Source organism: Megascapheus bottae, chromosome 6, assembly GCF_031878675.1.
Source record: "Megascapheus bottae isolate mThoBot1 chromosome 6, mThoBot2.hap1, whole genome shotgun sequence".
Lineage (NCBI taxonomy): Eukaryota > Metazoa > Chordata > Mammalia > Rodentia > Geomyidae > Megascapheus > Megascapheus bottae.
The window spans coordinates 49,461,964-49,474,509 of record NC_143514.1 but is presented as its reverse complement, the minus strand read 5'-3'; the positions used below and the strand labels follow the sequence as shown (position 1 = coordinate 49,474,509).

Sequence of the window (12,546 nt, the reverse complement as noted above, 5' to 3'; positions counted from 1 at the left end):
GTCTTGGATTGGAATCCCAGCACTGTCCAAGTAGTAGAAAGTAATAGTAACAAAAACAATGAAAACTTTACATCTAATTGTTAAAGAGACCGGCTCAGGAGTTACAGAAAAAAGGATCTAAAACTTAAATATTTGCAACTGAATTCATTTTGGAAAGGACATCAAAGGCAGATAATATCAAGTCATCACCTTTATCAAACACTTAACTAAACTAAGCTCAAGCTTAATACTAGTGGAAAAACCATACAGTCCCAAGTAGTCCTGAGTTCACTGACTTGAAGTACAACATATTAACTCTTACCCATCAATCATGTTTTCAGGTGGGTGTTTGTCATCACTGGATGTCGCTAAAACCACTTCAGACCCTTCAGTGCTCAAGCAAAGATCAACTCTTCTCATTTTTGTTTAGCCTGCAAATAACAAAACATTAACAAACAAACAAAAAGCTAGTTCTGGGTTTCTCTAAGAGAAAAGGAAAACCTGTTACCTAGTAACAAGCTTAACAACTAAGCTATTCAACAAGTTTATTTAAATAAATAAACATCTGACTTGAACCTTAAGGCTGTTCCAGAGCTTTTCTTTTCTTTCTTTTTTTTTTTTTTTTTTTTTTGACAGATCTGAATCTTGAATTTTGGGCCTGAGTACTGTCTTTGGGCTTTCTCATAGCTAGCACTGTACCACTTGAGCCACAGCACTACTTCTGTTCTGGCTTTTTTTTTTTTTTTGCCAGTCCTGGGCTTGAGCTCAGGGCCTGAGCACTGTCCTTGGACTTTCTTAAGGCTAGAGCTATATCACTTGAACCTCAGCACCACTTCCAGCTTTTTTCTATGTATGTGGAACAGAGAAATGGAACCTGGGTCTTCATTCATGCTAGGCAAGCCCTCTAGCACTAGGCCAAACTCCCAGCCCTGTTCTGGCTTTTTCTGTGTCTGTGGTACCAAGGAATTGATCTCAGGGCTTCGTTCAAGGTAGGCAAACACTCCACCACAAAGCCACGTTCCTGGCAAGCTTTTTTTGTTTTGAGCTATGGTTCAAAATTCATAGCCTTACTTTTGGTTTTCTAATGGCTCACTAGATATGAGTCTTACTGACTTTCCTGCCTGGGGGCTGGCTTTGAACAACAATCCTCAGATCTTAACCTCTTGAGTAGCTAGGGTTATAGGTGTGAACCAGTGGAACCTGGCTTTACACTTTTTTTTTTTGCCAGTTCTGGGCTTGAGCTCAGGGCCTGAGCACTGTCCTTGGACTTTATTAGAGCTAGAGCTCTACCACTTGAGCCTCAGCACCACTTATGGCTTTTTTCTATGTGCATGGTACTGAGGAATCGAACCCTGGTCTTCATGCATGCTAGGCAAGAACTCTACCACTAGGCCAAACTCCCTACCCTACACTTCCATTTTTTTTTTTTTTTTTTTGCTTGCCAGTCCTGGGTTTGAGCTCAGGGCCTGAGCACTGTCCTTGGACTTTCTCAAGGCGAGAGCTCTACCACTTGAGCCTCAGCACCACTTCTGGCTTCTTTTCTATATATGTGGTACCTAGGAATTGAACCTAGGTCTTCGTGCATGCTAGGCAAGCACTTCACCACTAGGCCAAACTCCCAGCCTACACTTCCATTTTTTGAAATTAAATGTAATCTGTGGGCGCCAGTAGCACATGCCTGTAATCCTAGCTATTTAGGAAGTGAGATCCAAGGGCGGGGGGTTTGGCCTAGTGGTACAGTGCTTGCCTAGCATGCACGAAGACCCGGGTTCGATTCCTCGGTACCACATACATAGAAAGAAAAGCTGGAAGTGGTGCTGAGGCTCAAGTGGTAGAGTGCTAAGCCTTGAGAAAAGTCCAAGGACAGTGTTCAGGCCCTGAGCCCAAACCCAGGACTGGCAAAAAAAAAAAAAAAAAAAAGAAAGCGAGAAAGCGAGATCCAAGGATCTTGGCTCAAAGCCAGGCTAGGCACAAAAGTCTATGAGACTCTGATCTCCAATTAACCACCCGAAACTGGAAGTGGAACTGTAGCTCAAGTGGTAGAGGCCTAGTGTTGAGCTGAAGAGCTCAGGGACAGTGCCCAGGCTTACTGTTCAAGCTGGATGACAAAAACAAAACAAAACAACCAGGAACAAAACGCTTTGCTTTTTTGGGGGGATGGGGCAGGGTCTTCCTTTGCCTAGGCTAGTCTCAGGAATTACTGGGCTCAAGTGATTTTCCTACTTCATTCTTTCCAGTAGCTGGGACTACAGTTGTGCACTACTACACCTGACTATTATTTTTCCAGCAGAAATGTGAAATGAGACAACCTTTTACTTACTATTATTATTATTATTAATAATTATTATTATTTTGCCAGTCCTGAGCTTGAGCTCAGGGCCTGAGCACTGTCCTTGGACTTTCTCAAGGCTAGAACTCTACCACTTGAGCCTCAGCACCCCTTCCGGCTTTTTTCTATTTATGTGGTACTGAGGAATCAAATCCGGTCTTTGTGCATGCTAGGCAAGCACTTTACCACTAGGCCAAACTCTCAGCCCCTTACTTCTTTTTTTTTTTTTTTTTGCCAGTCCTGGGCTTGAGCTCAGGGCCTGAGCACTGTCCTTGGACTTTCTCAAGGCTAGAGCTCTACCACTTGAGCCTCAGCACCACTTCTGGCTTTTTTCTATGTATGTGGTACCGAGGAATCGAACCCGGGTCTTCATGCATGGTAGGCAAGCACTTTAACCACTAGGCCAAACTCCCGGCCCCCCCTTACTTATTTTTAAAACTAAATCATCAATCACTTAGGATGGTGACTTACCTTTCTGTTGTATGTTTATATATCAACAAAAATGATTCCAAAAAATATTGTTGAGCTTGACTATGGGCCCTAGAGGATAAAAGAGAGAAAACAGTTCTCATCTATATTCACTTACTTGATCTGATGGTGAACATACAAAGTAATCAGAAAGCTTTATTACAAAACAGAGCATTAGGCTAGGAATACGGCTTAGTGGTAGCACACATGAAGCCCTGGGTTTGATTCCTCAGTACCACATAAATAGAAGGGAAAACAAAAGCCAGAGGTGGTGCTGTGGCTCAAGTGATAGAGTGCTAGCCTTGAGTGGAAAAAGAAGCTCAGGGACAGTGCCCAGGCCCTGAGATTAAGCCCAGGACTGGAAAAAAAGAAAAAGACTTTCATGTTGATATATCTACTTATTTACTTTAACTGCTGTGTGGCATTTCTCCATTTCCCTAGAATTGGATATGTAGGTCTGTTTCCAATTCTTTGCTATCATAAACAGGCTTGCAGTGCACATCTCCATGCACATGTGCAAACAGGTCTCCCTTCCCCCGCCCCCGAATACTAGTATTTAAAGAAATTAATGGAACTTACAAAAACACATTCACATGGAAACAGAAATAAACAATTTGCAACTGAACTCTAGCCATTATTAGAGTCTGAATCATATTTCTTTCCTCAGATAGTTTTCTTCTCAGCTTTATGAAGTTTGTCCCAAATTTCTTTGGGTTCTAAAATGATGGCTCTATGAAATTTCCACTGTAATTAAGAATATCAGAACAAGTGAGCCTACATTCTAACATTTCTGTGGTGAAATCACCTGTATTTCTAGATTGGTAAATCCAATAACATAATCTTGTGTCTTCCCATCTTTTTTTGTGTGGGGTGGTTGTGGGGCTTGAACTTGGCCTCGGTGCTGTCCCTGAGCTCTTCAACTCAAGACTACCACCCTACCCTTGAGCCACAGCCCCATTTCTCCTTCTCTAGAGGTTAATTGGAGATAAGAGTCTTAGGTCCTTTTGTGCCCAGGCTGGCTTTGAACCTTGATCCTCAGATCTCAGCCTCCTGAGTAGCTAGGATTATAGGCGTGAGCCACCGCGCTCAGGTGTAGTATCTTCCCATCTTTTACCAGTACTAGTATAGGAATGACTTTGATATGCAGTCTCTTACAAAGGAAAGGTGCCTTTTCCACATTCAGCTTCAAAAATTTGGTCTCAAGGTGTTTCTTGGACAATATAACAAAACTCCTGCCTAGTATTTTGCTCCTGAATGTAGAGTCTGTAGAAATAGCAAACTACTTTTTTACTCTTTGACTTCTTGAAATAACTTTTTCTTGCTAGGGATTCTCTGCTGTAGTTGCCTTATCCTTTAGAAAACCATTCCTGTTTCTGCTGTTGAGCTTTCCTTAGTGCCTGGCCTCTTTCTCTTTGAGATGCAACAATTCATCTTCATCCATCAGATCCAGTTTCTTAATTTCCAAAGCCAACAGAATCCAAAGGCTCTTCTATTAGTTTGGTAGTCTGAAGCAACTGGTTTTCCATGACTTTTGAAAACATGTTGACAGATTCATCACTCTCTCCTCCTCCTCTTCGTTTTCTTCTTCCTCTTCTTTTTTTTTTTTTTTTGAAGTCAGGGCCTGGTCACTGTCCTTGAGCACCTTTTCTTTTTGTCTTTTTTTTGGGGGGGGGTAACTGGGGATCATACAAAGTAGAGGACTTTGTACTTGCTAGGCAAACACTTTGCCACTGAGCTACATCCCTGCCCTTGAGCACTTTTGCTCAAGGCTAGCACTCTACCACTAAAGCCAAAGCACTACTTCTGGCTATTGCTGTGTATGTGGTACAGAGGAATTGAACCCAGAGCTTCACACATGGTAGGCATGCACTCTACCACTAGTCCACATTCCTGGCCCCTCCATTCTTCTAAAAGGTACTGTTTGGCCTTGGTGTTAAGCTCTAGATGGAGTCCAGGGAGTGAGCTAAACAGGTCTTTATAATAAAAAAGTCTCACACTGGAAGTGCATGGCTTGAGTAGTACAGCTACATTCATGAACCGAGTCAATCCCCAGTATAACAACAATGAAAGTATCTTTTCATATTAGAAGCAAAACTGCAGAAAGTTGGACAATATCCTGTCATAAATTATAGAATTTACTCTCTAAAATATAACAAATTACATTACCATCCACAGTGTATGAGAATTTCTGCTTCCTGATATTCAAACTCGGCGAGAAGTATAGAAAAGAAGCTGCTAGTGAAGAGTGATAAGGAACTGCAAAGGGAACTTGAAATCAAGATGAGATCACAAGGTCTCAGAAAAAAAATACTGTAATTGAATTTTTCAATTCACAGGTAACCTCAGCTCTGGAAACTGAACCTAAGGATAGGACTTTCTCACAGCCAATTACATAAGCTCTCAAACTCCCAAAGGCTAATGGTATTTCCACTCTAGAGACAACCCATTCTCTGACTATTGAAAGTGTATTTTTAAGAGGCACCTAAACTATTTTTGCTGTTACCAATTAACTAAAAGCAGGAGAATAGCCTGACATCTTTGTTCCTATTTTGTGTTTGTTATTTTCCTAAGCCATTCTCGCCATAGTTACTTTGCAATTATTTTGGGTTCCAGGAAAGATAGAACTGACCCATATAACATCTTTATAACTAAGACTAAAACTACCCCTAAGGAACAGCATAGTCTTGCAGGATAGGTCACTCCTAAATGAGACAATTGCCTATAATAATCAGGCTGCACCCTGGAATGGGAGAAAGAAATCATCTCATGGGAACCAGATTGTTGCCTTAAGTAATGATGGTGAAAACATTTCTCCAGAACCTGGGAGAACTAGAACCAGGCATACCTGTAACCCAGACTCAAACTATGCGTACCTCTGTCTCCTGCCTCTAATTCTTCATCTAATGTCTGTACCCTGAAGATAACTGAAGATGAACTAATGTGCCATCTTCCTGTGGCATGCTTATGCTGGGTGATCTATCTTTCTTTCTTTCCTTCCTTCTTTTTTTTTCTTCCAGTTCTGGGGCTTAAGCTCAGGGCCTGGGCACTGTCCCTTGGACACTTTCAAGGCTAATACTCTTACCACTTAAGCCACAACACCACTTCCAGCCTTTTCTGTGTATATAGTACCGAGGAATTGAACCCAGGGCTTTGTGCATGCGAGGCCTGTATTGTACCACTAGGCTACACCCCTGTTTTTTTTTTTTTTGTTGTTTTTTTTTTTGGTTGGTTGTGGGGCTTGAACTCTGGACCTAGTACTGTCCTGAAGCTCTACCCCTCAAGCCACAGCATCGCTTCAGGTTTTCTGGTGGTTAAGTGGAGTTAAGAGTCTCATGGATTGTTATGCCCGGGCTGGCTTGAAAGTGATCCTCAGAATCCAACCTCCTGAGTACAGGCGTAAGCCATCAGTACTCAGGTTCCACCTTATTTGAGCCACAGCTCCATCTCTGGTTTTCTGGTGGTTAACTGGAGATTAGCTTCAGGAGATTAGCTGGAGCTAATCTCATAGATGTGAAGCTGAATTACTATTTCACGTTTCCAGACCATTTGGACTTCTATTATTTCCTTTTTTCCTTCCTTCCTCTTTTCTTTTTGTTCCTTCTACTATTGTTATTTTCTCCCTCTCCCTTCCTTCCTTCAACCTGAACTCAGGGCCTGAACTTTGTTGCTCAGGACTATCACTCTATCACTTGAGCCTCAGCTCTACTTCCTTCCTTCTGCTTGAACTCAGGGCCTGAGCTTTTTTGCTGAAGGCTATCACTCTACCACTTGAATCACAGCTCCACTTCCAGTTTTTTGGTGGTTAATTGAAGAGTCACAGGTTTTCTTCCACAGGTTGACTCTGAACTGAAATCCTCACATTTCAGATTTCTGAGTAGCTAGGATTACAGGTGTGAACCAATGGTGCCAGGCTATTTGCCTTTTCTTGTTTTTTGCCTATTTTTGTTAATCAAGCTGCCTTTTTATTATTCCTTTTGTTTTTTGTTTTGTTTTTTGTTAGTAAAGAGGCTTGAACTCAGTGACTCTTGCTTTCAAGCAGCTTTTTATACTCATGGATGGTGCTTTATCACTTGAGCTATGGCCTCACTTCAGGCTTTTTGCTGGCTATTTGGACATAGGAGTCTCTCAGATTTGTCTTCCTGGGCTGGCTTTGAGCCACAGTTCTTAGACCTCAACCTCCTGAGTAGCTAAAATATAGACAAACTCTCTACCTGCACTTGATTCCTTTCCTTTTTGATTTGTAGGAACTTTAGAAAACATTCCAGACATAAATCATTTACTAAACAGTATTGAAACTATTTTCCCCCAGTTTGTGGTTTCATTTTCCTTTTCAACTTTGTTTATGGATTATAAACAGAGTAGCCTCAAACTTAGAATGCTCCCATGGCAGCCTTCTAATTCTGGCATTATAGGTATGCACAATCATGTCAGGTTTATGGGTTGGTTTTCGGGGGAGGGGGGTTGGTAGCCTTTTTTAATTAAAAAAATTGTGCAAGAGTTTCCTACCCTTGTTCTGTTATTGAATTATAACATGCAAACAAAATAAAGGTACAAAAAAGCTCAATAAAATTTCAAAGTAAATACATCTAGGTACATTTGGGTAGCCTTTCTTATTCCCTTAACAAATACTCCCCCTTCCCACAAGTAACCATAGCCCTTAGTTCTAACATTGCAGATTCATTTTTGCCTCAACTTTATACATATAGAATCACAGTTGATGTTCATGTGCCATCTGGCTTCTTTTCCTTCTCATCACATTTGTGAGATTAATGCTATTTGTAGCTGAGTTTTAAGTACACCTTGATACAGCTGCAACCTAGTACCTAGGCAATGCAACATTTCTTTGATTTTGAAAAAAAAGAAAGCCAGGTGCTGTTGGCTCACGCCTGTAATCCTAGCTACTCAAGAGGCTGAGATCTGAGGATCTCAGCTCAAAAATAGCTGGGGCAGGCAAGTCCATGAGAATTTTTTTTGGGGGGGTGCCAGTCCTGGGCTTGAACCTAGGACCTGGGGATTCTCCCTGAGCTTCTTTTGCTCAAGGCAATCCACAGCACCACTTCTGGTTAAGCAAGCACTCTACCTCTAAGGCACAATCCCAGCCCATCTTCCAGACCCTTATCTTCAATAAAGTACTCAGAAAAAGGCGGAAGTGTCATGGTGTTTAAAGTGGTTGAGAGCTAGCCTTGAGCACAAACAGGTTCAGAGACAGCATCCAGGCCCTGAGTTCAAGCCCCAGGACTGGCAAAAAAAAAAAAAAAAAAAGAGGTTTCTATGTCTTGGATTCTTAAGGCACCCAAACCAAATGAAGGAATTGATTTCACTCTTTAGTTTCCTGAAACAAGAGAAAAATGATTCAAAACTACAGCATGGCTAACAGCATAATTCCTAGTTAGGAATTGATTTGATTTACCCTTCATCCTAGGCAGCAGATAAAGGAAAGGATCTCTTCTCCTCAGGGAGAAAAATCAACTTTTCCAGTCTCTCTCTCTTTTTTTTTTGCATGGATACCTAGGGATTTGAACTCAGGGCCTCAAACTTTGTAGGTAGGCACTCTACTGCTTGAGATACACTTTCAGCTATTCTACTGCTTTTTAAAATAAAATATCCAACCAGGGCTGGGAGTTTGGTCTAGTGGTAGAGTGCTTGCCTAGCATGCATAAAGACCTGGGTTAGATTCCTCCGTACCACATACATAGAAAAAAGCCAGAAGCTGTGACTCAAGTGGTAGAGCACTAGCTTTGAGAAAACCCAAGCACGGTGCTCAGGCCCTGAGCCCAAGCTCAGAACTGGCAAAAATAAATAAATAAATAAAATATCCAACTAAGTCATAGCAGATCTACAGATGATCCAGGTATTGGAATTATGCAGATGCTAACCTATTTTAGCAGATACATAAAGATAACTACCATACATCTGTTAGAGAATTTACAGAAAAGGTAAACTAATTGGGTGACCAAAAAGAGCACTTTATAGTAAAGAAATGAAAAAGAACACAATAGAAATCCTAGAACTAAAACATAAGAGTACCTAAAATTTTTGGGGAAAAAAATCACCAGTTGGTTTTAAAACCAGATATAAGACTTAGCATAAGGAAGGATCTGTTAACTTAAAATAATGGGTCAAGGGCTGGGTGGTTTTCAGTGGTAGAGTACTTGTGTAGCACCTGAGAGTCCCTAGGTTACGGTCACCAGAAAAAGGGTGGGGAGAGAGCAGAGCATCAGAGACTGTGAAATAAGATAAAACTAGTCTTAGATACATGTAACTCAAGTCCCAGAAGGAAAAGAAATGAACAACCTGAAAAGATAGGTTGCAATGAATAAGATAAATAATAAATCCCAATAAAATAAAAAATAAAGATAATAAAATTCTACACTGACTAAAAAACTATATCATATACATAGATGAGTAGCTAAATTTAACCTGCCACCGGCTTTTGTATGGCCATAAATAAAATTTTATTGAAAGATGACCATGCTGGTTTGTTTATTCTTGTCTAGGGCTGTTTTGTGCTACACCAATCCAAAAAAATCTGCTGACCTTTAATATTTATCTAAACTTACCGGTTTGGTTGCTGACTAAGTCAAGGGAAGGCAAAAAAGCATATACACTATACCAGCCCTTAAAGCTAAACAATTTTACCTACATTAAGGGTTGGGCTCAGGGTGTAGAGTGGCACAGTTCATGCCTCTACATACCTACACACACACACACACACACACACACATGCCTCTACATACCTACACACACACACACACACACACACACACACACACACACAGCATAGTTAAGGAGATACAACATTCCCTTAATTTTTTTTTTAACACTAAGGCCCTTTGAACTAAGGGTCAGGCACTGTTTCTGTAATTCAAAAATGAATACAACCGATGACTGGGAATTGGTTCTTGTCTTTAAATTGAGTAGTGGATAATGAACATTCATCTAATACAACACTCTGTGTGCTAATACTGTGTGACCCACATCCAGAATCGTGAGTTCTGGTATGTTTTAAGTAGGACACTGTCAGCTTGATATTGTTCAGAGGAGAGTGCAGTTTCAAGAAGTGGTTCAGTTCAGTGTGCCTGAGGCCTCATGTTCAATGGGGGATGGGGAGTTCCCATGGAACAAACTGAGAGGTTTGAAACCTTTCAAAAAAAAAAATGGTAGGAAACTGATTATTAATTTAATATTAGTTGTGCTTACAAATGGAAAAGGGATTAGAATTTTCCTTTCTATAGCTCCAAGAAAGTCAACTGGATTCAACAAATTCAAAGTTTCTTTCTTTCTTTCTTTTTTTTTTTTGCCAGTCCTGGGTCTGGGCAATGTTCCTGAGTTTCTTTTACTCAAGATTAGCACTCTACCACTTCAAGCCACAGTACCACTTCCCAGCTTTTTCTGTTTATATGGTACTGAGGAATTGAACCCAGGGATTCATGCATGCTAAGCAATTACTGTATCACTTAGTTACATTCCTAGCTCACAAAAAATACAAATTTTAAACCATGAAAACATCAAGGAAGAACTAGAAGCAAAGATCTTCCCCTAACAGTTCCAACATCCAACAGAGAATGCCAAAGAAAGAATTCCTGTATTGGGGATTTAGGCTGAGTCAAATTCTAAGGAAGGTAGATTGGGAACAGACAGATACTTCAGAGTATTAAAAGCCAGGTTAGAGCTGGGGGTGAGGGGAACAAATGTACCTGTTATCCTAACTACCTGGGAGACGGAGTCAAGAGCATTCTCTCAAGCTCAGAAATTTTGTAGAGCCTGGACAATATAACAAAACTTCAGTTTTTTAGAGAGAAAAATAAAACCTAGGTTAAAGACAAGGGGCTTTACCTTCAAACAGACTGGGAGCTAATTTTCTCCCACGGGTACATTTGGTAATATCTGTATAGTCTTTGGCATAACTGGAGGAGGTGCTTGATATATCACCATACAGAAAAGATACATCACCCACAAAAACTCAGGTGTCTATACTGAGGCTTCAACTCAAGGCTTCCAGGTCAAGACTTTCTGCTCAAGGCTATGGCTCTACCACTTGAGCTACATTAACTTTTTGCTGGTTAATCAGAGATTTAAAAAAAAAAAATCTCTTTGATTTGTGTGCCTAGGATGGCTTCAAATTCTACTTTTGCTATCTAGAGTGTATCAAGACAGGTAATGGTCTCTTTCTTACCTGGACAGAAGTGTACAGGAGAATGAACACATGTAAGATTACATTTTAGGGAAATGTGTGCTGTATTTATGTACATGAACAGCATAGTGGCAGAGTGTACTCTTCAAATATATAGTTGGTTTATTACTTTTTTTTTTTTTTTTTTCCAAATCAGGGTTAAACTTGCAGTCGGTGTTCTTGTTCAGGCCTGGCACTCTACCACCTGAATCACACCTCTAGATTAGTATTTTACTGGTGAATTATAGATGCGGTCTCTTGGATTTTTCTGACTGCTGGCCTCAAACTATGATCCACTGGGTCTCAACCTCCTGAGCAGCTCATTTTAAAATCACATGAGAGAAGGAAACAAGTGCTTTAATACATATTTCATACCTTCTACCGTCACCGGTTCTCTCTCCTTTCCCTGCTGGGTAGTATTACTCAAATAAGGAAGAAGAGGGCCAGAAGCTGGATTTTCTTCAGGGTTCTTTTGTCATGACTGAGGAAGAGGCAAATGGATTCCACGGAAACCCACAGAACAACTCAGCAGGTAACAGTTTCCCTCCCAGGGCTGATCCCCACGGATCCTAAGGCTCCTGGCTCTAGATTATTCCCGGAGAACCTCAGTTTACCTACAAGTGATGTGCTCTAGGATGCCGTTCTACTGTTTTCAACGGCTGATTTGCACTTCCACGTCTACTGTCCACTTCAGGTGCCTTTCTTCCACCCCCTTGGCTCTGGCGCTCTTACAACTGCACGCGGCAGCCCCATCCTCCCCCATCCAGCCGGGACTTCCTGTAAATCAGAAAAGGCCGTCCTCGGCCCGCTCCAGCGGAGGAGGGTCAGGGCGCCGGCTCGACGCGCCTCTCCTCCCTCCACCTGAAGCCCAGCTCCTAAGTCCCAGCCCTCAGGCCCTCCTCTGCCTCCCGCCGCCGCCTCGACACCCGGCGTCACTTGTAACTCCGGTGAGGACGACGCGGAGGACGTCCTGCGAGCGCGCACGCCCGTTCACTCGGCCGGGCTATTGTTTATCCGGGTGGGGGGCCGAGCGTCCGCAGGGCCGCGAAGAGGGCGCACCCCACGCCCTTCCGAGGCGGCTCCACCCCGCGCAGCCAGTCACTTCCCCATTCCTCCCTCACTCCCCCTGCCCACCCGCCACCCTCCCTCCGCCGCGCTCCCGCGCGCCAGCCCACCCCGCCCACGGACCCGGCTCGCCTGGGCTTCAGGATAGCTTGGGGCGCGGGGACCGTCGGCTCGGGATCCACGCCGCCCCACCGCGCGCCTGGCCCCGCCCCCTCTCGCCCCCCCCCCCCGTGGACTTCGCGGGCGGGCGGCCGGGCGGGTGCGCGCACAGCGGTCTCCAAGTTCTCCAGACCCGCTCCCCCTCCCCCTCCCTCCCAGCTGCACGACCCCGCCCACGCCTTTCCACGGGCCCACCAACCCTCCCCCAGTCCTGGGGCTCACAAGGCCCAGGATCCGCCCTCGCGCGGGCACGCACGCGCAGTGCCCAGCCCTGCGGGCTCCCGCTCGGCTTCACTCCCTCAAGTCGGTAGCCCCACCCCTAGCCCCGCCCTCTCCCACCCAATCTCCGCCCCCATCGCCGGCCACGCCCCTT

The 12,546-nt window shown here is 43.2% G+C and overlaps 1 protein-coding gene and 1 pseudogene across 4 annotated transcripts in view; both read right to left on the bottom strand.

Moving 5' to 3' along the window:
• The window catches only part of Ift25 (intraflagellar transport 25), a 40,978-nt gene extending 28,746 nt beyond the window's left edge, over positions 1–12,232 (bottom strand). For 2 of the 4 annotated variants that reach the window (XM_090334788.1, XM_090334791.1), the window contains exons 1-3: positions 12,138–12,232; positions 2,780–2,848; positions 302–410 (exon numbers count right to left, since the gene is read on the bottom strand). In XM_090334788.1, coding sequence (XP_090190914.1) covers positions 302–399 — 98 coding nt within the window. In that variant the 5' untranslated portion in view covers positions 400–410; positions 2,780–2,848; positions 12,138–12,232. Of the gene's footprint in view, positions 1–301; positions 411–2,779; positions 2,849–11,563; positions 12,057–12,137 lie in introns of those variants that run through there. The other 2 variants (XM_090334789.1, XM_090334790.1) reach the window with 2 other exon arrangements.
• LOC150061796 (thioredoxin domain-containing protein 9 pseudogene) lies at positions 3,704–12,529 on the bottom strand (annotated as a pseudogene).
• Positions 12,530–12,546: the final 17 nt, after the last annotated feature.